This window comes from Cucumis melo, chromosome 9 (genome assembly GCF_025177605.1).
Source record: "Cucumis melo cultivar AY chromosome 9, USDA_Cmelo_AY_1.0, whole genome shotgun sequence".
NCBI lineage: Eukaryota > Viridiplantae > Streptophyta > Magnoliopsida > Cucurbitales > Cucurbitaceae > Cucumis > Cucumis melo.
Window position 1 is genome coordinate 6,758,110 of NC_066865.1, and position 26,918 is coordinate 6,785,027.

At 36.4% G+C, this 26,918-nt stretch overlaps 1 protein-coding gene across 3 annotated transcripts; it reads left to right on the top strand.

Moving 5' to 3' along the window:
* The first annotated feature begins 17 nt into the window (after positions 1-17).
* LOC103501701 (protein REBELOTE-like) lies at positions 18-15,082 on the top strand. Of its 3 annotated transcripts, XM_051089462.1 has the most exons (17): positions 18-120; positions 431-481; positions 1,083-1,348; positions 1,421-1,797; positions 1,994-2,054; positions 2,366-2,474; positions 2,560-2,620; positions 2,747-2,841; positions 5,156-5,224; positions 5,385-5,912; positions 11,320-11,622; positions 11,753-12,076; positions 12,228-12,434; positions 12,572-12,661; positions 12,761-12,853; positions 13,702-13,834; positions 14,765-15,082. In XM_051089462.1, the coding sequence occupies exons 4-16, from the start codon at positions 1,689-1,691 to the stop codon at positions 13,822-13,824; spliced, it is 2,172 nt and encodes a 723-aa protein (XP_050945419.1). In that variant the 5' UTR covers positions 18-120; positions 431-481; positions 1,083-1,348; positions 1,421-1,688; the 3' UTR covers positions 13,825-13,834; positions 14,765-15,082. The 3 variants fall into 3 exon arrangements, with proteins under 3 accessions (XP_050945419.1, XP_050945418.1, XP_050945420.1); XM_051089461.1 differs by lacking the exon at positions 14,765-15,082 and having other exon boundaries at positions 13,702-14,255; XM_051089463.1 differs by lacking the exon at positions 14,765-15,082 and having other exon boundaries at positions 19-120; positions 1,986-2,054; positions 13,702-14,255.
* Positions 15,083-26,918: the final 11,836 nt, after the last annotated feature.

The window sequence follows — 26,918 nt, forward strand, 5'->3', positions numbered from 1 at the left end:
ATTCACTTCTTCCGTTCACCTCTTCATTCTTCACGTCCACCGTTCACCCCATTAGCTTCCGCGGTTCACCCCATTTACAAGCCATTGTTCGTTTACAACTATTGGGTTTCCTTCAATTGGGTAAATGACTGTTTGTTTGTTTGTTCATTTACAAATCAAGTTCTTGCTGTGTTATTCTCTATTACAAATCAATTTACTTTGATTCTTACATGGGTTGTCCCACTTCTGCAAATTTCTTCACTCTATGTCAAACGAAGAAGGTACTTGGTCATGGGTCATATAAAGTTTATATCTGCTAGTTATGTTTAATTTCAATGCTTCAGAAAGCAAATTAGTTGATTTTGATGTTGCTCATATGGATATATTGTAGTTTGTTATGTAAATTTTCCTGGTGCTTTTGTGTAATGTGTATGACGTTTCTTCTTTTTAGGACTGGGAAGGTGGAAGGTTATTTTCATTACAAGAACAAATTGATCATAAGGTAACTGGCTGTTTCTCCGTTGATTTGATTAAATTGTTGATGGGTTTAAAGTAGCCAGTGGTCCATAGAAAATTTAATTTTTGAAGTTCCTTTATAAGCTAGTGGACTTCAGTTTTCATGTCTGAATCTGGAATTTATTTGAAGTTTTGGAATATGTTCCTACCCCTTCAGCCCTCAGGAAAATGGTTAGTATTATATAGCTTAGTTTCAGGTACGTTATCAGTTTAGAACTATGTGTAGGCCTAGCTTTAGCATGATAAAATATCCAATTGGTTTGTCTCCCCTTCCCTATGATAAACATTTCAGAGATAGTTTGTGAAACTTAATACCCTTTCTCAAAGCGTAAGTTATTGTGTTGCTTTACCACATACATTCCTTAGGAGGAGGATATCAATTAGTTTGTTATATTAGTGAGAAACTCTTTATTATCCTGTTCTAGATTAGCTAGAGAATGTTCATGCTGAAGTAGATAACTTTTCTTTTATGGGTTGTTTCATTTTGCCCTTCTTTATCATGAACTTGTTTAACTTTTTTTTTCTTATCATAGTTATGTGCATATGAAATTGTTATGTGATATTATTGTTTAATTTTACCTTTACAGGAAGACTTCATTTTCCATAGATGAGATTTTAAAACAAAGTTAGTTCTGGTTGAGTAAAAAACTTTTTAAAACACATGTGACTTTAAATTAAACAATAATAAAAAACCAAAACCAAGTTTTCAACAATCTGCGCCGTAATAGATTCCCTCTACCTTCTTCTACTCCTTCGGGTGAAGGCGGCTGGCAGCAGCTGCAGTCTGCAGCACACCATTTCACCACACGCCGCCGTCCACGCGAGACTGCCGCCGTCGCGGAGGGTAACGCTGGTAGGTGCTATTTATCTTCCTCCCTCACTCCTTCTCGTTTTCCCTCTCTTCTCATATCTGTTTTCTGGGCAGCCTCACTCGCTGACGAAGTCGCCGACCCCATGGTCTTCCGCTGTTGTTTACCGGTCATCCTCGCTGCTGCCGCCTTTTGGTTGCCGGATGAATCGCCCGGCAGTCAGCCCTTTTTACAATAACCCTTCCTTACTTCGACATTTGCCTGCCTGTTGAGTTTGACATCTGTCTTCTCCGAAAATTTCCCTCTTACCCACTAACACGCTTACAGGAGCTCTGACGAGAGGATTTGAATTTTAGTGTTGATTCTTTATACTAAGGCAACGGAATGGGGAAGCTCGGGAAGAAAGCAAGGAAGTTCGCAAAGAAAAATCTTCAGACTGCCCTCAAAAGGAAACGGAAACTGAAGTCTTCGTTCAAAAAGAAAGCTTCATCAAGTAAGATTTCTTGGTCGGAATTTAAGCTTACGCACATTCTAATCCTAATTTCTCGAAGATATTTATTATTGGATACGTGTTTCCAGTTCATTGTCTCTCTCTTTGTTTACTCATTTATTCTGACTTGAGCTGCTTAACGAATTTGTTTCCTGTTACTTGTTTAAGTTATTTATTTGGATTTCTTCAAGTTTTGTAGGACAGGACGGAGATAGTGTAGAAAATCAGAAGGACGGCGCGTCGAAGCTCCACAATCAATTGTAATGCTTTAATCTGGGAATAGTTTGTTCATTCACTGAGAGCGTTGTATTTATATTGATCTTTCACTCATTTTGTGTCAAGTCTGTTGTCAATATCGTTCTGATCAGCATCTTTCCAAATAATATTTTTGCTGTTATTTACTTGGCCCCAAAAGACTACACGGATGAATATTTACAGAATTGTTTGAACGTACATGGTCTTGTGTTTAGGACTTTTCCATCCTCAATTCCTTAAGATTGTAATTAAAATGAATATTGTATGCTTGAAAACTGTTGTATTATCCATTTAAATTTCTAGTTTCTATTTGCAGGAATGGTGAAGCTGATGAAAACAACAACGTTTCCCTTGATGCAATTTTCAGTGAAGATGAATATGATATGCTTGAAGATGATTCTGACAGTGATGGTTACATCTCAGAGGTTTTTTACGGAGTTTTGCCGATATTATTTATGATTACTTTACTTGATTGAGTTCATAGCATTTATAACGTTATTTGTGAACTAGGAACCAAGCTCTTTTAACATGGCTGAAAATGAAATCCACAATAGTTCTGAAGGTGGCATTGGTGAGTCTACTCTCCATGCTATGTATAGATCTTTTTTTTTTTTTTTTTTTTTTTTTTTTTTTTTTTTTGTAATTTATCTTCACACTTCCTTTGATCTTGTCTTCTTTTTGTGGTATCATTTTGCAGATATGACTAATCCCAATGATTTATCGGATCAAAACAAAGAAATCCATTCAGAACTCACAAAGAAAATCAAGCAACTGAATAGGTTGAAAGAAAAGGTAATATTTTACTTATTTAATCTCCATCTCCACTAGACTAGAAAAACTAGGGCGTGTATCTCTCGTACTTATACTATCCTCAAAATGCATTCCAAGTGACTCTAGTTACACATGAAATTTGGGACATGCAAAATATTTCTTTTACTTAATAACGGCATACAAAATGCATTCCAAGTGACTCTAGTTACATATGAAATTTGGGACGTGCAAAATATTTCTTTTACTCACCAACGACTTTGCATTGTGTTTATGCATTTCCAATAATTAGAGATTAACATGTTTGCAAAAGTTATACCAATGCGTTTAATGTTCTGATAGCAGCTTAGCAGCTTAGAGGGATATTTGCGCAATGATTGGGGCATGTGCTGTGTTTGTTTTATTTTTGGGGAGAGGAACAATAGAGTGTTCAAAGGTTTGGATAGGAACCATAGTGAGGTTTCATGTTTTGCTTTGGGCTTTGGTTACGGAGTTTTTTTTGCAATTTTTCTTTAGGTAACATCTTAGTTGGACTATGTTTCTTTAAAGGGGTTGTTTTGTGGGCTTGTCTTTCTTAGGCTCTTGTTTTCTCTCATTTTTTTTCTCTTTGAAAGGTGTTGATTCTACCAAAAAAGTGCTCCTAACTATTTCTTGACTCCAAATATTACGGTCTTACTTGAACAAGATTTATTCTATAGGTTGTACAACAGTATCTTTGAATTCTAAATAGCTGGTGGCTGACTTTGGCACTGGGTGCTTGGCATCAATAACTAGAAGGGTGTATGCTTTTTTGGAATAAGATTTATGATTGGTTTTAACAATCTCCCAAGGGTCTAATTTCTTTCTTTGAAATGAAAAGAAGACTTTCTACTGAAATAATGAATGAGTTAATGCTCAAATTACATGAGAGAAAACAAAAATAAAAACGTCAAACCTGGTAATACAAGCACCAACGGATTTAGCATAGGCCCAAGGGGGCTCAAGCCCCCTCCTTAGCTTTATGCTCTTTACATTTACATATATATAAAAAACTGAAATATTACTAATTTCAGAAGTTAGTCCGGTGGTAAAACTGTCCCTCAACCCCCAGACCCAATTTTAAGCCCTCCTACTTACATTTTTTTTCTAGATTATTTTTATTAGTCTATAAGACCCTCTGTCAATAAAATTTCTGGATTTGTCACTAAACAAGGCTAGAACCAAAACTAGAGAAAAACTCTGCCTGTTGAACAAAAATCTCAAGATGAATAATTGGGAAAGTGCTTGGATAGGGAATAATAAGGCTTTAGCTCAAGCAATCCCAAATGATTAGAATAGGGAAGTGGCGTGTCTGGAAAGATATGTTGAAATCTACCAAACCAAACATATGAATAAGAGTTTCCACTGCAAAAACCCACAAAGATTGAGCCGGTGTTTTAAAGAAGCGTGCACTGAAGAAGGAACCAAGTTCCTTCCATAATTAGATGAATAACAAGATCCAGAAAAAATGTGAAGATAATCTATTCTTTGGAGGATTAAAATTCCTAGGAAGGTTAGGTTCTTTGCTTGGCAGGTTCTTCATGGTCACGCTAACATGATGGCTAACTTGCGTGGACGATGCCTACGTTGGTTGGTCCCTTTTGCTGTATTCTATGTCGAAAGTCGGAGAAAGATTTGGACCATATTCTATGACATTGTGATTTTTGAGTCGTGTTTGGAATTCTTTTCTCAAGACATTTGGGATAGTGTATGCTTGCCATAAAGATGTTTGGAATATTATTGAGCAGTTCTTCTTCAATTTCCCTTATGGGGTTGTTTTTATGGTGTGCGGGGGTGTGTGCCATTTTATTGGGGGGAGTGAAGTAGTACGGTGCTTAGAGGAATGGTGAGGGACCCTTCAGATGTTTAGTTCCTTGTTCTTTCCATGTTTCTTTGGAGGTTCGATATCGACAACGTTTTGTAACTACCCTATAGATATGATTTTGTATAGTTGGAGTCCCTTCTTGTAAGGGGAGGGCTTGTTTTTCTTGTGCACCCGAGCATTCTTTCATTTTTTTTTTCAATGAAAGTGGTTTTTTTTATAAATAATAATAATAATAATAATAGTAATAATAATAATAATAATAAATAATAATAATAAAATTAAAAAAAAAAATAGAGAAGTAGGTCTTTTTTGGAGAGAATTGCAAGAAGGGTGCACTTTCTTCCCGAGGGTCTACTTTCACCAACACTATTTAATAATTTGAAGCTAGGGTGGCCGGTGGTGTATATTTTTCTTATATCAACTCATACTGATTGTTTAATTTTCACTCTAAGGCTGGGGCAGTTTAATTTATCCCTTTATTTGGAAGATTTTCAGGATCCAGAATTCTTGAAGTTTCTGGAAACCAATAATAAGGCTGTTGAACCTTTCAGAGATGAAGACACTGTAAGTAATATGTAGGGTGCTGTCTTTCTTGGTGGCAAGTTTGAAGTTCTAATTTTGGTTATGAATGATTTGTTTAATCATGTAGAAACGAGCACTGTTAGCCAATTGTGTTTTAATGTCTTTTTTTAATTTATTAAAATCTAATTGTTTCCTTGAATAGAGTTCTGATGAGGAAACAATCAATGCTGATGGATTAAAGCGAAATGAACGGAGTGTTAGTTCTAATAAAAACTTGTTGTTGACTTCCTCTGTCGTTGATTCCTGGTGTCATCAAGTCAAGAACAAGCAGGATTTGCCTCTATTTACCAGTCTAATAAATGGGTATCGAGCTGCATGTCACTATGGATCTGAAGCAATAGACAATGTAGATGCTGGCAGATGTTATAAAATTGGAAACAGTGAAACTTTCTCCAAGATATTAATTTTCATGCTTTCTGAGGCTGACAATTTATTTAGGGAGCAGCTAGGACTCTTGACTAAGAGCTACAAAAAGGAAATGATTTTAGAATTGAGAAACACCCAAAAGTGGAAAATGCTCAAGCCCTTAATCAAGTCATATCTAAGGAGTAGCTTGTTTCTCTTGAACGAGGTTTCAGACACTGAGATATTGAGGTTCTCATTGGCTCGAATAAGAGTGTCTGTTATATTCTTTGCAGCTTTCCCTTCTCTGCAGCGCAGGCTCATTAAGGCACGTATATGTTTTACATAAGTATTATTACCTTTATTTTGTTGTTGATGCATTTGAAGCAAGTATTTGCATATTTTCTGTTTTACGTTTCTTTACCATTTAATTTCATTCAAATTTGATTTCATAGAAGTAATTATAGATTTTCTCATATTCCCTGATCATATATGGAGGCGATCTATTAGACCTCCCATTAGATATGTTTATAGTAGAAGGAAGAAGAATAAAGAGCACGTGTAATAAGCATGGCTAAGTAAGTCGGTTAGTTAGTAGTATAAATAGTTAGGTTGTTAGGCGGGGAAGATATCAGTCAATTTGTATGAAATTAGTGTTGATACTTGAGAGCAAGTTCTACAAGAGCGACTTCTTGAATTGATTCCTTATCAATTCTTCTTGTAATTCTTTTGAGAAATAAATAAAAGATTCATACCAAGATAGAGTTCTATCAAAATGGTATCAGAGCAACGATCTTGGAAGAAAAATGGTTCAAACGAGGATCGAGGAAAGATTGGAGTTGATCGACCAAGAAATTGCCGGATTGAAGAAAGAGATCGGGAAAATGCCTGTGATTGAGTTGAGTTTGAGCGATATCATGAAGAATCTGGAGGTAATGCGATCACAATCGAAAAAGCAGCAGCAAATGTTAATGTTGATGATGGAATCAATTGCAAAGGATAGAACGGCAGGAAGTGATCGAACGACGGAGTCTGTTGCACGTGAGTCTGCGATAGCCAAAGGAAAAGAAAGTGAGGCAACGTCGAGCAAATTGACTGATTCGGACCAAAATGAGAAGAAAACAGAGATCAAAGAATCTTCAGTCGATCAGAGCAAATTTAAAAAGGTCGAAATGCCGGTGTTCGTCGGAGATGATCCAGATTCGTGGCTATTCCGAGCAAAAAGGTATTTCCAAATTCATAAGCTTAATGAATCGGAAAAAATGCTAGTTTTGACGGACTGGTGTTAAACTGGTATCGATCTCAAGAGGAAAGAGATAAATTCCTCAGCTGGTCGAATCTAAAAGAAAGATTGTTAGTTAGATTCAGATCGAGTAGAGACAGAATAGTTAGGAAAACTTTTGCAAATCAAATAAGAGAATACGGTGGAAGAATATCACAATCTTTTTGATAAATTGGTTGCGCCATTGTCTGATATTCAAGAAAGAGTAGTCGAAGACACTTTCATGAACGGACTAATTCCGTGGATAAGGGCCGAAGTCGCCTTTTGTAAGCCAAAGGGATTTGTGGAAACGATGCAGGTTGCGCAGTTAGTTGAAAACAGAGAGCTGATCAGAAACGAAGTGAATTTAAATAGTTTGGCAGGCGGGAAATATCCTCCACAGCCAACGATCTGTAATAAAGCGACAACGGGTACTGCAATGATAGAAAACAAGGGAAATACTACCTTTCCTATTTGGACCATTACACTTAGAAGTTCGAATGCCAATGAAGTTCGTAGAGAAACTAATACTAGAAGATTGTCGGATGCCGAGTTTCAAGCCTGGAAGGAGAAGGGACTCTGTTTTCGGTGCAATGGAAAATATTCTGCTGATCACAAATGTAAGATGAAGGAATTGCGCGAGTTACGTATGTTTGTAGTGGTGAATGAGAATGAAGAATACGAGATAATCGAAGAGAAGGAATCTGAGGAGGAGCTGGCTGTGATAGAAGTTAAAGAGAGCAATAAAGCGTATGTTGAACTGTTCATCAATTCTGTCGTTGGGCATAAGATCCAGGCACAATGAAAGTAAGGGGGAAGCTACACGATGAGGACATAGTAATACTAATTGATTGTGGGGCTACTCACAACTTTATATCGGAAAAGTTAGTTAAAAAACTGCTGATACCGACTAAGGAGACAGCTCACTATGGAGTTATTTTAGGATCGGGCACAGCCATTCAAGGGAAGGGAGTCTGTGAAGGTGTAGAAATTCAGTTAGAGAACTGGAAATTGAAGGAGTTTCTGCCTCTTGAGCTGGTAGGTGTCGATGTCATACTGGGTACGCAGTGGCTGCACTCACTGGGCGTAACAGTAGTAGATTGGAAGAATTTGGTGCTTACTTTCGTTGCTGAAGGAAAACAAGTATCAAGGATCTCCCTAGCTTAACTAAAGCTCGGATTAGTTTGAAAAGTATGATCAAAACATGGGGAGAACAAGATGAAGGCTATCTAGTTGAATGCAGAGTAATGGAAGTTATGAATAATGAAAAAACAGAGCAGTAATGGACTGAAGCTTCTTTGGTTGAAACAAATCCGGTGCATATGAGGTTGAAGCAATTTGAGGACGTTTTTGAATGGCCTGAGAAACTACCTCCAAGGAGGGGAATTGAACATCACATTCATTTGAAAGATGGCACGGATCCGATCAATGTGAGGCCGTACAGATATGGTTATCACCAGAAAGAGGAGATGGAAAAGTTAGTTGAAGAGATGTTGATCTGTGGAGTCATTTGACCAAGCAAAAGTCCTTTCTCAATTCCTGTTCTTCTAGTTAAAAAGAAGGATGGAAGTTGGCGTTTTTGCGTTGATTACCGAGTGGTCAATAATGCTACCGTGCCCGATAAGTTTCCGATACCGTTTGGGAAGAGTTGTTCGATGAGCTGAATGGGGCCACATTGTTTTCGAAGATTGATTTGAAGTCTGGTTACCATCAAATAAGGATGGCGGAGGAAGATATTCAAAAAACGGCTTTTAGAACTCACGAGGGTTACTACGAGTTCCTTGTAATGCCATTTGGATTAACAAATGCGCTAGCCACCTTCCAAGCGTTGATGAATACCCTTTTCAAACCTTATCTTAGAAAGTTTGTTTTGGTGTTCTTCGATGACATTCTGATTTACAGTAGGGATGAAAAAGAACATGTGCAGCATATGGAGAAAGTGTTTTCCATCCTTAGAAATCATACCCTCTATGCTAATAAAAAGAAGTGCGTTTTTGCCCAATTGAAAATAGAATACTTGGGGCATGTGATATCAGGAGAGGGGGTTGAAGTGGATCTGGAAAAGATTAGATCAATTGTTGATTGGCCAAAGCCAACCAATGTTAGAGAAGTCAGAGGCTTCCTCGGTCTGACTGGTTACTACTGAAGATTTGTCCAGCATTACGGGTCCATAGCAGCCCCATTAACACAACTGTTGAAGAAAGGGGGATTTAAATGGAATGAGGAAGCTGAAGAAGCTTTTGTGACTTTGAAAAAAGCTATGATGACTTTATCGGTGCTAGCACTTCCGAGCTTTAATCATCCTTTTGAGATTGAAACAGACACATCTGGGTACGGTATTGGTGCGGTTCTGATTCAGTCTAAGCGGCCTGTAGTGTTCTATAGCCATACTTCGGCAGTACGAGACGGGGTCAGACCTATCTACGAAAGTGAATTGATGGCAGTTGTTATGGCTGTGCAGAGATGGCATCCCTACTTGTTGGGAGCGAAATTCGTTGTTAAAACAGATCAAAAATCGCTTAAATATCTCTTGGAACAGAGGGTGGTTCAGCCTCAATATCAGAAATGGTTAGCTAAACTTCTTGGTTACTCGTTTGAGGTAGTTTACAAATCGGGCCTTGAGAACAGAGCTGCTCATGCGTTGTCAAGGAAACCACCGGATATAAATTGTGTGGGCTATCTGCACCAATGTTGGTTGATCTTAAAACAATTAAAGAAGAGGTAGAAAAAGATGAGAAATTTCGAAAGTTGATTTCTGGATTAAGTAGTGGTGCTAGTCTGCAGAACAGTAAATTCCAGATGAGGAATGGGATGCTGCACTACAAGGGTAGGTTGGTTCTGTCCAGAACTTCAAAACTAATTCCAGACTTATTAAATACCTTCCATGATTCTGTGGTTGAGGGTCATTCTGGATTCCTAAGAACATATAAAAGAATAGAAAGCTAATTGTTCTGGGAAGGTATGAAATCGGATGTGAAGAAACATTATGAGGAATGTTTGACATGCCAGCGTAATAAGGTTTTGGCATTATCTCCAGCTGGATTGATGCCATTGGAAATCCCATAGCAAATTTGGAGCGACATCTCTATGGATTTTGTGGAGGGATTACCAAAAGCAAAGGGGTTTGCAGTGGTATTGGTTGTGGTTGATCGTTTGAGTGAATACGGTCACTTCCTTCCCCTCAAACATCCTTATACCGCTCAAGTGGTACCAGACTTGTTTGTAAAGGAGGTAGTTTTACATGGATTTCCTTCTTCCATTGTTTCGGACAGGGACAAAGTTTTTCTTAGCTGCTTTTGGAAGGAGTTGTCGACTGGCCGGTACGAAGTTACATAGGAGCACTGCCTATCATCCTCAGTCGGATGGCCAAACGGAGGTAGTAAACAGGGGGTTGGAGACTCATCTTCGATGCTTCTGCAGTAAGAAACCGAAGGTATGGGTTGAGTGGCTCCCATGGGCTGAGTATTGGTATAATACTACCTTCCAAAGGGCACTAGGGGTTTCCCCTTTCCAAGGGGTATATGGCCGAAAACCTCCTTCATTGTTGTCTTATAGAGATGGTGGAACTACTAATTCAACAGTGGATGAACAATTACGGGAAAGGGATGTAGCGTTGGCAGCATTACGTGAGCATCTCCTTTTGGCCCAACAACAAATGAAACAATATGCAGATCGCAAACGGAGACATGTGGAGTTCAATGTTGGTGATCTAGTTTTCTTAAAGATCCGCCCTTATCGACAGCTCACGTTAAGGAGAAAATGCAATGAGAAACTTTCTCCTAAGTACTTTGGGCCCTCTAAGGTTTTGGAAAAAGTTGGTGAAGTAGCATATAAGCTGGATTTACCAGCTAATACAGCTATTTACCCGGTTTTTCATGTTTCTTAGTTAAAGAAAATGCTTGGGAATCAGACTAAGATACAGCCAACGATACAGTGTGTTAATGAGAATTTTGAATGGCAAACTCAGCCAGAGGAAGCGGTTGAGTACCGGAAGAATCAAGCTGGCAGTTGGGAAGTATTGATTTGTTGGAAGGGCCTACCTAAACATGAAGCTTCATGGGAATATTACGATGAGATACTTCAGCTTTATCCTAGTTTTCACCTCGAGGACAAGGTGAGTTTGGAAGGGGGGAGTAATGTTAGACCTTCCATTAGATATGTAATAAGCATGGCTAAGTAAGTCGGTTAGTTAGTAGTATAAATAGTTAGGATGTTAGGCGGGAAAGATATCAGTCAATTTGTATGAAATTAGTGTTGATACTTGAGAGCAAGTTCAGCAAGAGAGACTTCTTAAATTGATTCCTTATCAATTCTTGTAATTCTTTTGAGAAATAAATAAAAGATTTATACCAAGATAGAGTTCTATCATGATCATATTTCTGTTCTGTATATTGGTCATTCATTGCTACCAGTAGCCTAATAATCCTATAGGTTCACTTATCTCACTCCACCAAAATGTATGAATCCAATGCAGATTGCAGTACATTTATGGGCAACTGGTGAAGGAACAATATCATCACTCTCATTTCTCATAATACGAGAAATGAGTTCTGTGCTTGGGTCTAATATCTTCGACACCTGTTGGATTAAAATGTACAAGGCTGTCATTGCTAACTGTCAATTTACGGAGCCAATTCTGCATAAACACATGCAATTTCTGGGGGACTCCTTCGTTGAGTTATGCTCTCTTGATGTCCATAGATCTACTACTAGGGCCAAGTTTTCAATCTGGCAGCTCACAAAGATACTACATCAGGGTTTACGAACGAAGAAGAAAGTAAGCTGTCAGGATCCCTAATCTTACTTCCTCAAGTCATCAAATTTAAATGTATTACTGTTTGTTCAAACTTACGAGAAGCCTATTTGCATTTAAAAGACTTTATCCGTGGCTATGCATCTCTTTGCAGGAAGCAGTCCAGATGATGCGCAGTTGGCAATTTATCAATTGCATTGATCTCTGGGTCAAGTTCATTGTTGTAAATTTCCAGAATTATGATTTGCAAACACTGCTCTACAATGTTATTCAGATTATAAATGGAGTGGCTGTATTGTTTCCTGGTCCTAGATATTTACCATTACGAATTAAATGCATTCAGTGGTTGAATTATCTTTCCAGATCCTGTGGGATTTTTATCCCTGTTGCATCTATGGTGTTGGATATTTTGGAACATATAATTGTCAAGGAGGGCAAGAATCCAGGAGTTGTCTTCCACCACTTGTCTGTCCTACAGGTTATACCTTTTTATGCTTATTATATATGAATGTTCCTGTATTCGTGATTGAGCGTGATGTATTGTTTATTCATGTGATTAAGAAAATAGACTATTCTTTTGCTAAATGCATTAATTTCAGTTGTAGTAACTGTAGAAGTTATTCCTGCAGCTGCCAAAATATTGGTTGAAGTCGCAGAACTTCGTGGAGGAATGTGTTTCATCTACCATTGAACTTTTATCATCTCACTTTTCTCAATGGAGTCACCATATATCCTTCCCTGAACTGGCTACTATTCCACTTATTCAACTCAAGAAGTTTCATGCGACATCTACAACAGAGAATCTCAAGCGTTTTACCAAACGTTTTATTGATCAGGTAGAGGCTGCATTTTGTGTTTGAATCAAATATTTTAATCAATTAGTTACCATGTTAAGTAGAGTATTTGAATTGTGACATCCTACATGCACACAGTAAATGCATTACATATTCTTAGACCTTTGTTTGCCATTCAGGTTGAGCAGAATATCGACTTCATTAAAAAGAAGAGAGATGAAGTCTCGTTTTCACCCAATGATCAGCAAGCTGCTGAATCATTTCTTCAGGTTTTGTTTCCTTTTCTTTTTCGCTTTTAATTGTTTCAGTTTTGCATGCCTGGCAATTGACAAATGACAAGTATTGTTCGCATTATATTGGGACTGCAGCTAGAGAAATGCAACAGCAACGTTCCGTTTATACAATATTACAAAAGCATATTGGACAAAGCTGCATCCAGGAGTCTGGCTGTGGATAAAAAGGTACTTCTTTTCCTTTCATGCTTTTTGTATGAGTATTATATTTATACTTCAAAGCATAGATACTCCATTCTAGAGAGAGTATTCGTGATGTTTGACATGCTAATTTCCATATCCTTTTTTGTTTTGTTTTGTTTTTTTAATATTTTCATACATGTGGGATGCTTCCTCGATACACATGGGAAATGGGTTTTTTCTTCTGTTTTTTGATTGTTTTTTGATCTCATAGAACGTGGATAGATTGAATATATAGGTTACGATAATCCAAGTGATTTGAGGTACTTGGACTCTCCTTTCTTGAGATCACTCTCAAGCCTAATTCGCTCACCAAATAGTTCTTTTTTTCTTCATTACCCTACTCGCTCTGTATATAATCAACAAATATAACTAACTCCCAAGCTAATTACTAATGCCCCTAATACCCTAATAACCCTCAGTACCAATCCTACTAGGATCGTGCTCTTAAATAAAATCTCAGTCATGTCCAGGAAATGTGCCAAACGTGTCTGAAATTGTAAATAAATAACTAAAAATAGGACACTAAAATTTTGGTGTCGGACGTGTGTTAAATAGTGTACAAACATGCCCGACACAGCACTTTGCCTAAAATGGAGTGTTCGTGCTTCATAAAAAGAATACAAACATTAGAAACTGATCACTTGCTTAAAAATTTTATTATTTTATTATGTACTTTTGACTAAGGGATTTGGGGTTCAATCTCCCACTCTATCATATTAAACTCAAAAGATACGAAAACCATTGGCTGCATTCAACTGAGAATGTTGATTGATTTTCCTCGCATTATTTTGTTTTCATAGTTACTATCTTGATTACTAAAGTCAATCTTGTAGTTTCTTGGAGCCAACAAAAACAAAAAGAAAAGGCAGCAGCATGAAAAAAATCAACAAATTGAATCGGCTGCTAACGGCAAAGTACGTCCAGAGAAGAGAAGAGGGAAAAAGAGGAAAACTTGAGAAGGAACAGGTTTATCTGCGCTTTCTCTCTCTTCAAATATTAATATTATTTTTATCCCTAAAAATTCTCCGTTGGTAAATTCAGAAGATAATTTATTACATTGATCAGGAGCCATCAGGTCAGATACTAGAATTGACTTTTAGCACAACAAGAAAGTTGCCATTAATGAAATTAATGCTGAGAAAATAGTCGTGTAGATTAGTTTAGAGCATTGAAATTCTTTGTCTTTTGGGGGTAATGTCAATTTTGTTTGGGTAATTGAAAGTGCAAAATGTTTAGAAGTCTTTCTTCATATCTTTATATCAAATTTTGCTTGTTGAGTCCTCTAAAGGAAAAGCGAAAGTCTCCATTTAGATTTTTTTTCTTTTCCTTTTGCTTAAATTATTACTTTAGACAGTGAAATGGATGTATGTATGTATTTATTTGGTTATATTACATGTTTAGTCGTTTTACTTTGAGCTTTGTATCTATTTCATTAATAAACTTATATAATTACTTGATAGGTCTATTTTTAGTTGTCTAAAAGATTTATGACAAATTTAAATTTTTTAAAAATTAGTTGTTATATTGGGGAGGTTTTGACCGGAGTTGGTTGATTGGAGTTGGTTAATTAGAGTTGGTGATAATTGTAGGGTGTGGATTATTTTAATTTGGGAGAAAATAGTAAATGCTTTAACAAAGGAGGTAAAAGTGATGAGTAGAACATAGTGAATGAACATGGAATAAAGAGGGATTTTGGTGACTCAAACATAAGTGAGACATAATTTTAATTTTATGTCTAATGAAATTGTCTACTTATAGTTTTGAAAGTTCAGGGATCAAAGTATGCAATTTTGTGGGTTGATTAATAAATTAGATATTGTTTCGTTTTTATTTTTATTCGAACCATACATCTCTTATTTGTCAAATGAATTATGCTCCTTTGCTATTTTTATATAGTTGTAATTTGATGCAACCTGTAAAGATTAAGATGACAGAGTACCTTGAAATCATCGATTAAAATTCATTTTGCGGACAATTTTAGGCATTCGGAAGAACTGTCCACCTATGACGTTTATAGAGGAACTTTTTTTAATAAACAGTTATATGAACATTTATTTATTGGTCCTTTTTTTGTGTTAAATTGGAAGAAAACAGTTTTATTTTAGACCGCCTCTAAGCAAATTGTATTGTTCTCTATCTGAATCTTTATTAAATATATGATTGTGAACACAAAATTATATATATATATATATATATATGGAATAAGTTTCAACATATTTGGGATGTGCGATTAATTAAGAAGAAATTGTGATTAAATTGTATTTAATGTTTACATGAAGACAGAATTTGGGGGATTTAGGGAATTCTTTAGGGAGGTAGTTGATATCTCGTTCTCCCATCTTCCCATGTCTTGTCATTATCTAGTCTTTGGTTGACTAACAAAAACTAAAGTCTAAATTACAAAAAAAGATGCCTTCAAATCTGCTTCTACTTCTTCTCTCTCTCTCTCTCTCTCTCTCTTTTTAAAGTACCTCTCAGCTTTTAAAAATGATTCAAAAATACATTACTGTTAGTTCTAAATAAAATTATTAAAATTTTGTTTCAAAAATACTCTTGAACTGTCGAAAAGTTTCATAAATAATTTTAAACTAGTACGTAAATTCAAAATCAAAGTTATAAGTTAAAATCATGGTTTAAATTTGCATAGATATGTTGGATATCAAATCAAAATTTAAATTAAGATTTCTTAAAACTGAGATTTCTATATATTCATCAACATTGATATTTAAACCTTGGTTGAAACGTAGAATTCATTAAAATCTTACAAAATTTCAAAACAAAAATTTCTCCTCAATAAAAAAATCTCACATTGATAAATTTATCGGACTATCATTGTGTGTTAATTGTCAAATACATCTTTTTATTTGACAATTAACAATATCTTAATTATAACAATAATTATTGAGATTAGTTGTGTAAGTGATGTATGACTTTGTGTTGATTGTCAAATAAATTTAAAACTATGGTTCTAACTTAAAATTTTGATCCGTGAGAAAATTGGTGTAAAATTTAGATCAATGAGAGTATTTTTTTTAATTTTTTTAAGCTCAAGAGTATTTAGGAAACTTTTTTATAGTTGAAGGTTATTTTTTAAACAAAATTTCGTTTCGGTCCAAATTTAAGTATTTTAAAATATTTTTTTTAAAGTTTAGAACATTTTTGAAACTTTTGAAAGTTTATGTGTACTTTTGACAAAATCTATAAAGTTCATGAGCATTTTTTTGTAATTTAATCAAAATTAGATACATTTAACCTCTTTCGTACCTTCTTTTCGAAAAAAGTAAATTAATAAATAAAAACTAAATACTAATTTGATTTCTTTACTTTTGGTTTTGATTCATTTTAGTCCTATTCTTAAAATGTTCATTTAAGTAGGTTAATATACTTTCAACTTTTATTTATTTTAGTTGTATTTTCAATATATTCATTTTGGTCATTAAACTTTCGACCAATGACAATCCCAATCCCTTCAGAATGAAACAAAGAAACTAAAATTGATAATTTTTGTAAGTACAAGATCAAAATAGTGTTAATAAAAAATCTTCTAAAGGATCTTTAATTATTATATTTGATAAATATTTATAAAATACTTTTTAAGACCCTCTCTCAAAGTCATGGGATTTAGTTTTATTTAATTTCTAAGCTTTAAAATTCTATACTTTTGCTCTTTGTTTTGAAATTAATTTTTGTTGTCTTTAAATATCAAGATGTTACATAGATTTTGAGTTTCTTTTCAATTTTCTTTCTTAGAGTTTTAAGATTTATACTTTCAAACCAACTAGAACACAATAACCAGATAACAACAAAATAAGCAATAAAAGAATAATCGACATAAAGATATATAGTAGTTCGACCAATTTGGTTTACATCCACTTTGGGAACCAGCTGAGAGAAATTTTAGTAAGAGCAATATCAAGATACAAATTATAGATATCAACAAAGTAATATGCAATCTGTGATTTTACCGTCGAACCCCACTTTATTGTCGATCAACCACCAAGAAACTGATAGAACCACGTGCCGGATGTTGTCTCTAATACCGAGACCCAAAACCCATCAAAAACTACCTCCTCTAACTGGAGACTCACGTGTCGACCCACAACAAACCTAAGAATAACCCACGGCTACACCATGTGAAGAAAAATGCGACTGAATACTCAGTCAAACCATGAAGAAATCCGTCGCTAAATGTCGCTAAAACCATTTGATGTTAGAAAATAAGGTCGATCAAATTAATTGCTGTGCCGTGACGAACCGCTACCCTGAAAGCAAGTTCGACTGACCGTGGTGCTAATCGTTATGCCGGTTGCTCCCCAAGGTTAACACAATTTTCCAGTACTAACGTGCACTCGTAAGCACGGGGAATAGAAACAAAAGGCTTATGTAGATGCTCAGAACACAGAGTATGAAAACGAGAGGAAGAGAGGAGGATGTTGAAGTGAATATGTTTTTGTTGCGTGAATGATGGAATGAGTTCTTTCCAATTTATAGAGGGGCGATGAAGGCAGTGCGTGGAGGAGAACGATTATCGGCAAGGAGAGGGCGCAAGCGAAGATCGTAAAAATATGACAGAGAGTGAATGTCGGACAAACACGTTGCACGACGAACGTTGAATTATGCGAACGTGCGCCACGTTTGAACAAGGAAGTCAGACGCTTTGACTGTGTAAATAAATTACTCGTGTCCTAGCTACCAATGCAAAAAATAAAAGAAAATAGAAATAAAATTATATTCCTATTTTTTGCGCAAGCGTAGTTGCCCGAGGTCGCCCGATCGAACGGACGGCGGTGGTGGCGCATGTGTGGGACAAGGTTATACTATTACCACTTACTCAGTTTGTAGTCCCCTTTCAAGACTTGAGTTTATATGTCCTCTTCCCACTTCAAGATTTATCAATGTGGGACAAAGATTTGTTGCTTTGCTATTTGAGCCAAGCCCAATAAGTCATTTCCAATAATCTCCCACAAATGACTGTAGTAGCAAAGTTTCTGGGTAGGCGAAGAAGAATGAGATTTGTTTTGAGCATAGAAGAGATATTAAGCTTAGGCACCAATATCCGAAGATTTGAATTGATGCATAGTGAAGTAAGGCAACAACCTTGTTTAGAGGGAGTGAATTATATCTTGAACTCCTTGTAACACTTGGTTGAGACCCTTACGACACGCTCTATCTCTAGAAAAAGCCTTTGTTTATGCAATGTAAAATTGTACCTTTCTGGTCATGCACACAGACCGAACCTCGGTTCGTCGTGAGAGCTCTAGAAAGAGACCTTTAAACTCTTTCATAGAAGGCGGCCCCACCTTCATTGTCACGTTATATGCTCCATCAAGTTTTCCAAGTCAAACCACTCAAAAAGAGCTATGGAGACTTTAATATTATCCATACTGACTATGGACTCAAAAAGGTTTTGGATCATCCATCTAGTCCATTTAAGGACTGTCCACACAATGGGCTATGGACCATTAAGTCTATCGCAACAGACCACCCTATAAGAGGCTATGGACCATCAAGTCTATCACAATAGACCACTAAATTATCAAGTGCTATGGATCTCCGAAGGGCTTTAGGCCCATGTTCACAGAGGAATCTAGCACCACTTTCCTTGTCAGTCCTTTTGGTTAAAGGATCAGCCAAGTTCTTCTCAGATCGAACAAATTCCAAGGAAATGGTTCCTTCCTTTAGCAATTGTTTTACTACTGCATGCCTAAGACGTATGTGTCTACTCTTCCATTATAAACACTGTTCTTGACAGTACATATCGCAGCTTGCGAATCACACTGTATGGACACGGGTACAGATGTCCCCCACAATGATACATCTCCTAGTAGATTTTTGATCCACTCAGCCTCCTGTCCTACCAACTCTAATGCTATAAACTCGGATTCCATCGTGGATCTAGCTATACAAGTCTGTTTTGCAGACTTCCAAGATATTGCTCCACCTCCGAGCAAAAATACATACCCACTAGTGGAGTTAACCTCATCATTATCTGTGACCCAGTTTGCATCACAGTATCCTTTTAATACGGCAGAAAATTTGTTGAAGTGTAAATAGTAATCTATCGTCCCTTTAAGATATCTCAATAGATGGCGTAAGGCATCCCAGTGGTATCTATCAGGATTATGTGTATATCTACTCAATCTATTGACAGCATATGCAATATCAGGTCTAGTGTAATTCATTAAATACATCACACTACCTATGATCTTTGCATATTCAGGTTAAGACACACTATCTCCTTTATTCTTCTTAAGATGTTTACTAGCGTCAAAGGGAGTTCTCACTAGAGAAACATCATAGGAATCAAACTTCTTTAGTATTTTCTCCACGTAGTGAGATTGGCATAGAGACATACTAGTTTTGTTTTTCCTGATTTTAACACCTAGGATTACGTCTGCATCTCCTAGGTCTTTCATTTCAAAGTGTGATGAGAGAAATAACTTAGTATCAGTTATTAACTCTATGTTTGTTCCAAAGATTAACATGTCATCAACATATAGACATATTAATATGCAATCAGCTCCAAACACCTTTGAATAAACACACGTGTCTGAGGAATTTATTTTAAATCCATTGTTTATTAACGTATTATTAAACTTTTCATACCACTGCTTGGGAGCTTGCTTGAGACCGTATAGGGATTTTCTCGGTTTACACACTTTGTTTTCTTGCCCAGAAATTTTAAAACCTTCTGGTTGTGTCATATAAATTTCTTCTTCTAAGTCACCATTTAAAAAAGCAGTTTTTACGTCCATTTGGTGAATAAGAAGGTTATGTATTGCGGCTAATGCAATCAAGGCCTTAATTGTGGTTATTTTGGTTACAGGGGAGTATGTGTCAAAATAATCAATGCCTTGTTTCTGGCTATACCCTACTACTACTAATCTAGCCTTGTATCTTTCTATTGATCCATTTGGTTTTGTTTTTCTTTTGAAGATCCACTTACACCTAATTGGTTTGTTTCCCATAGGAAGGTCCACTAGGTCCCATGTATGATTCATGACCAGTGAATCCAGTTCACTTTTAATGGCCTCTTTCCACATACTTGACTCTACAGAGTTAAACACTTCTTGGTAAGTTTTAGGATCCTCATCTATTAAGTACAAATTTGTGAAGTTACAATCAATTTCATTACGCCTTTCCACTATGAAAGTGCTTAGGAAATTTGGCCGAAACTTTTCTCAGTTCTCTGTCTTTTATTTCTCCTAAGTTCTAATTCACATCTTAGGTTTGAAGTATTAACAGTTTCAGAAACAGGTGTTTCACTAACGATTGAGGGGTTTTCAGGATCATGCATTCTTTTAGATAGGCTAGGAGCAGACAATGATTGCTTTAACGGAAATACATGCTCAAAGAATTCTGCATCTCTAGATTCGTTTATAGTTTTATCATTTAAACACATAAACGTATATGCAGCACTATTTTGAGCATATCCGATAAATATACAGTCAAAGGTTTTAGACCCTACCGTAGATTTCTTCAATGCAGGAAATGGTACCTTAGCCAAGCATCCCTAGACCTTCAAATAGGAAAGATTTGGTGCATGTCCTTTCCAGAGTTCATAGAGAGTTCTGTCTAGCCTTTTGTGGGGAATCCTGTTTAGAATAAAACACGCAGACAACACGGCTTCTCCCTACATATTATCAGATAAACCGGAGCTCAATAACATGACATTCATTATTTCTTTAAGAGTTCTATTTTTCGTTCTACTATGCCATTTTGTTGTGGTGAGTAAGGAGCAGTAAATTCATGGATAATACCATTTGACTCACAAAAGTCTTTAAGAGTTTTATCAGAATACTCACCATCTCTATCTGATCTTAATCTTTTTATCTTTTTTCCTAACTGATTTTCAAATTCTGCCTTAAATTTTAAAAACATACTACCAGCTTCATCTTTGTTTTTATCAAGTATATCTTAGTAAATCTAGAGTAATCATCAACAAAAGATACATAGTAGTTTTTACCATATCTACTAGTAGTGGTTCTAAAATCGGCTAGATCCGAGTGAATTAATTCTAACAAATCAGTAGTTCTAGGTTCAACTGGTTTGAAAGGTTTCTTATGGAATTTACTTTCTACATAAATGGGGCATTTACCAGTTTCATGCGACTCAGAAGTATTAATAAGTTTCAAGTCCTTAAGTTTCCTAATTGATGCAAAGTTCACATGTCCTAGTTTACCATGCCATAAGTTAATAGATTCAATCACGTAGGCAGAACTAGAAGCATTTGCATTCATGGAAATTGTGTTTAGCACAAACAGACCATTAGACAGATACCCCTTACCGACAAAATCTCCGTTTTTGGTGAGGATAACTTTATCACATTCCAATACAATTTTAAGCCCGACCCGATTCAACAGACTCCCATACATTAGGTTCCTACGTAGAGAATGGACATATAGAACATTACTTAGAGATAAAATTTTGCCAGAAGTTAACTTTAAAATAACCTTCCCTTTCCCGATTACTCCTGCAGTGGCTGAGTTTCCCATGAACACGCATTTTCCATCGGCAGTATCTCGTAGTCATGGAGAAGTTCTCGATTGGTGCAGAAGTGTCTCGAGGCTCCAGTATCGAGAATCCAATCTGTCTTATTTTCTATCAGATTGGCCTCTATTATGGCTGTTATGATCTCACTGTCTTGTTCTGCTAGATTGGCTTGAGGTGTTGGTTTCTGACTTGGTCTCCCTTTCCTTTGGTTACATTGGTATGATTTGTGTCCTTCCTTTCCGTACACGTAACAGACTAGCTTTTTCTTCTTAATTTGTACCCCAGGAGCCTTGAACTGTCTTTTCTCTGAGTTTTTCCCCTTATGCCATTTTTCCTGCTTGGTTTTGTCTCTGTTTACAATAGACGATTCGACTAGGTTAGCATTAACTGAATTTAAATTTTTGGAGGCTAACTTATCTTTCAGTCTGTTGGCTTCTTCTGTGCGCATGTGACTGATGAGTTCCTGAAGCTTCAGATCCTTCTTCTTGTGCTTGAGGTGATTACGATAGTCATTCCATGATGGAAGAAACTTTTCCAGCAGGACATTTGCTTGAAGTATTTCGCACATCTTCATGCCTTCAGATAGGACGTTCGCCACCATGTTCTCGTACTCATGTATTTGTTCCACCAGCTTCCCAATACTAATGTGCACTCATAAGCATAGGAAATAGAAACAAAGGGCTTATGTAGATGCTCAAAACGTAGAGTATGAAAACGAGAGGAAGAGAGGAGGAAGTTGAAGTGAATATGTTTTTGTTGTGTGAATGATGGAATGAGTTCTCTCCAATTTATAGAGGGACGATGAAGGCAGTGTGAGGAGGAGAACGATTATTGGCAAGTAGAGAACGCGAGCAAAGATCGTAAAAATATGGAAGAGAGTGAACGTTGAACAAACACGTTGGACGACGAACATCGAATTACATGAACGTGTGCCACGTTTGAACAAGGAATAAAAGAGAAAAATAGAAATAAAATTATATTCCTATTTTTTCGCACAAGCGCGGTTGTCCGAGTCCAAGTACGAGGCCACCCTCCGTCCGAGGGGACGGACAGACGGCGGCGTGCGTGTGGGACAGGGTTATACTATCACCACTTACTCAGTTTGTAGTCCCATTTCAAGACTTGAGTTTATATGTCCTCTTTCCACTTCAAGATTTATCAATGTGGGACAAAGATTACGTTTGAGTTTTGGAACATACCTCACACTAGTAAGCATTCTAATCATCCCGTCATGTGTTGCTATTTGAACTGAACCAGTTCCCTTTACAACACAGGTACCATTATCACCCAATAAAACATTTCCCCCATCACTTTTCTAAAAGTTAATTAAAAAATTCCAATTAGCAGTCATGTGAAATGTGCACGCTGAATCCATGATTCAAGCATCCTGTATATCCATGTGAGACACCATCAAGACCTCTGCTCAATCATACCCATCAATGGTCTCTGTTGAATCATACCTATTAGTAACATTCGCTTCTCTAGTATCAGCTGCATGATTGCTACTTGATGCTTCCCTACTCTTATTCAAAGGGCAAAGTTTCTTAAAGTGTCATTTATGACAAAGGAAACACTTTCTTAATTTGAATTCATCCTAGAACTCTTCTCTTTGCCTTTCAAGGTCATTTTCTCACTTCTTCCTCTGGCCATGAGTAACTCTCCATCCTTGTGTTCTTTCTTAATTTCGAGATTTCTAGTCTTTAAGGCATCCAACACTATATTCATGGTCAATGAATCCTGACCATATTTAATAGCCGCTTTAACCTCTCGATATGTTTCTGGTAATGAATTTAAAAGAATCACTACTTGATTTTCATCTGACATCTTCTCACCGATGTTATTGAGACCAACTATAATCTTTTGAAATTCATCCAAGTTCTCTTCTAAGCCTTTACTTTTTTCCATCTTATATCCAAAGAATTTCTTCTTTAGATATAATTTATTTGGCAAGAACTTTGTCAAGTAGAGACTTTCTAGCTTTTTCCACAACTCTCCTATAGTAGTAGCCTCATCCACTAGCCTAAGCACTTCATCTGACAGATACAGAAGAATCGTTGAATAGGCCATTTCATCCATATCCCTCTTTTCACTTTCTGTAATATTTTCTGGAAGGCTCTCTTCATCAAAGATTTTAACTACTTTATGTTGAACCAAAATAACTCTAATTTTTTTCCTCCAAAGAGAAAAGTCACCATTCTCATTAAACTTAGACACCTCAAACCGGGTCGAAGCCATCTTTACAAAAAATGATTTTACCAACGATATGCCAACTGCGAACTACTACACAAAACTAAAATCTTCTTTGGATCGAATAGAGCTCTAACACCACTTGTTACGAATTTTTGCACTAAATCAGAGAACATAATGACAAACCAACTAGAACGCAATAACCAGATAACAACAAAATAAGCGATAAAAGAATAAACGACATAAAAATATATAGTAGTTCGACCAATTTGGTCTACATCCACTTTGGGAACCAGCTGAGAGAAATTTTAGTAAGAGCAATATCAACATACAAATTATAGATATCAACAAAATAAGCGATAAATGAATAAACGACGTAAAGATATATAGTTTTCGACCAATTTGGTCTACATCCACTTTGGGAACCAGCTGAGAGAAATTTTAGTAAGAGCAATATCAAGATACAAATTATAAATATCAACAAAGTATGCCATCTGCGATTTTATCGTCGAACCCGACTTTATTATCGATCAAACACCAAGAAACTGATAAAACCACGTACCGATGTTGCCTCTAATACCGAGACCTAAAACCCATCAAAAATTGCATCCTCTGACTGGAGACTCACGTGTCGACCCACAAAAAACCCAAAGAATACCCCACGGCTAAACCACGTGAAGAAAAATGCGACTGAAATACTCAGTCAAACCACGATGAAATCCGTTGATAAATGTCGCTAAAACCATTTGATGTTAGAAAATAAGGGTGATCAAATTAATTGTTGTGCCGTGACGAACCACTGCCCTGAAAGCAAGTTCGGCTGACCGTGGTGCTTCGTTATGCCGGTTGCTCTCCAAGGTTAACACAGCTTTCCAATACTAACGTGCACTCGTAAGGATAGGGAATAGAAATAAAGGGATTATGTAGATGCTTAGAACGCAGAGTATGAGAACTACAGGAAGAGAGGAGGAGGTTGAAGTGAATATGTTTTTGTTGTGTGAATGATGGAATGAGTTCTCTCCAATTTATAGAGGGACGATGAAGGCAGTGCGTGGAGGAGAACGATTATCGACAAGGAGAGGACGCGAGCGAAGATCGTAAAAATATGGCAGAGAGTGAACGTCGGCCAAATACATTGCACGACGAACGTTGAATTACGCAAACGTGCACCATGTTTGAACAAGGAAGTCGGACACCTTGACTGGGTAAATAAATTACATGTGTCCTAGCTGCCAATGCAAAAAGTAAAAGAAAAATAGAAAAAAAATTATATTGCTATTTTTCGCGCAAGCCCGATTGTTCGAGCCTTAGCCCGCCTTCCCGTCTGACTGGACGGACGGCGGCGGCGCGTGTGGGACAGGGTTATACTATCACCGCTTACTCAGTTTGTAGTCTCCTTTCAAGACTTGAGTTCATATGTTCTTTTCCCACTTCAAGATTTATCAATGTGGGACAAAGATTTGTTGCTTTGCTATTTGGACCAAACCCAATAAGTTATTTCCAATATTTGAAACCCCGACGAAAAATTACCACGCTACTATCCGTCGAAGCTCACGGAAACTACTCACCAACATCCCAGTCAAACCACGCAAGGACGCCTTGTACCATATGCCAAACGTCGTCGACAATGCTCAGCTCTTCCTCTTTCGATTTATTGGCCACCTCAATCTCAATCTCTCTCTACCATTTGTGTGCGGTTGTCCTTTCTCTCTCTTTATTGTTTTCCTACGGCTACCCTTTTTTTCTCTATCTCTTTTTTTTTAATAACCTAAAAGAAGAAGATATGAATATTTACAAAAATGACATTGAGACATATTTCCTGTTTTGCTCTCAACTTAAAAATCCAATTTGAACCACTTAAATATTTGTCATTTTTATACCAAAAGGCCCCAAAGAGTTTAACAAAGCGTGTAAATCCAAAATTTCAAAGAATCCAAGACAAAATAGTGTGTCAAAGACTCCAAAGTCTAAGTTAATTCTATAAAATATTGATGGAAAAAGTGAGGTCATGCACATCCCCAAAGATTTTTTTTTTCTTTCTTGATTCTTCATTTATCTATAATTCAAAATTACTTCTTACAACTCACTTACAAATTACTCGCAAATCACTTGCAAATTTTTTCTTCCTTTCCCTTCGATAATGTTTCTATCAACTCCGATTCTCAATCCCAATCCATGGAAACCTAAAGAATCATAGCTTCTCGCACCTTCTTTGAAATTTTTGCGCATCAAGATGATGGTAGGGAGTGACATTCTTGGGAGTTCCAATTATAATGGCATGGGAGCGAGTGATATTTCATGGTGTTCCGATTTCAATTGTATGTATGTACACATGTACACATGCGTACACATGTACACGTGTACATACGAAAACACATATACACACACATGTTTGTGCATATATATAAAACAGGACAAATTATGAGAATAATGCTTTTTTTCAAACAATTTACCAAAATAATGTTCTTTCAAAACTTATTACGAAAATGGTGTTGTTTTTTTTTCTTTTTTTAATAGGGCGAGTCTTCAAGACTTGCCCTTCTGTATATTTTTTTTTTTATAAAAGAGAGAGGGCGAGTCTTGAAGACTCGCCCTCATTATTCAAAAAGAAAAAGATAAGAGGGCGAGTCTTGAAGACTCGCCCTCATTCATTTTATAAAAAAAAAAAAAAGGTTGCATGCAACCCGTGACCAAAGTGCAGGAAAAGCCTGTCACTCCACGCCACGCCACTGAGAAGAAGGATGGTCACCTGAAAAAGGAGGAAAAGAAGGAGAAAAATGAAGGGTTGAGATTGGATGGTGGCAGAAAATCCTACGGTGTAGAGGATTTTGCTAACCATTTAAATCTACCATTCTTCTTCTTCTTCTTCACATATCCTCCCTTCTTCTTCTCCTTCACGAAAAATTTCTCCCTTCTTCTTCTCCTCTCAACCTCCTTTCGGGTGTTGTAAAAAACACTTGATCTTATCACATATCCTCCATTCTTTTTCTCCATCACAAATATATTTCATCTTCTACAAATTTAGGTATGAAATTTATTTGTAAATGTAATTTTTATTTGAATATGTTATTGTATTATATTATTAGATTTTGTGTTATTGTTGAATTTATTTAATAATATAATAATAATAATAATAATAATAATGTCAATGCTAATCAATAGTGGCTCCGCAACTCCTACATGTCAATGCTAATCAATTACACGGTCGAGCTTATGGTTCAAGGTATACTATTTCAATTTAATTTAGATTAAGAGTAACTTTTTATATATAGTTCAATTAAAATCTAAATTATTACTTCAACAATACAGATGGAGAGATCAATTTTGTGTGACAAGATCGGCTACACATGTAGTCTCTCAGTACAGGTAC

Coding starts and splice junctions, on each gene's coding strand:
- LOC103501701 (XM_051089462.1), top strand. CDS start 1,689: ATGGGGAAGCTCGGGAAGAAAGCAAGGAAGTTCGCAAAGAAAAATCTT. Junction 2,055..2,365: donor TCGAAGCTCCACAATCAATT/GTAATGCTTTAA, acceptor TTCTATTTGCAG/GAATGGTGAAGCTGATGAAA. Junction 5,913..11,319: donor TGCAGCGCAGGCTCATTAAG/GCACGTATATGT, acceptor AATCCAATGCAG/ATTGCAGTACATTTATGGGC.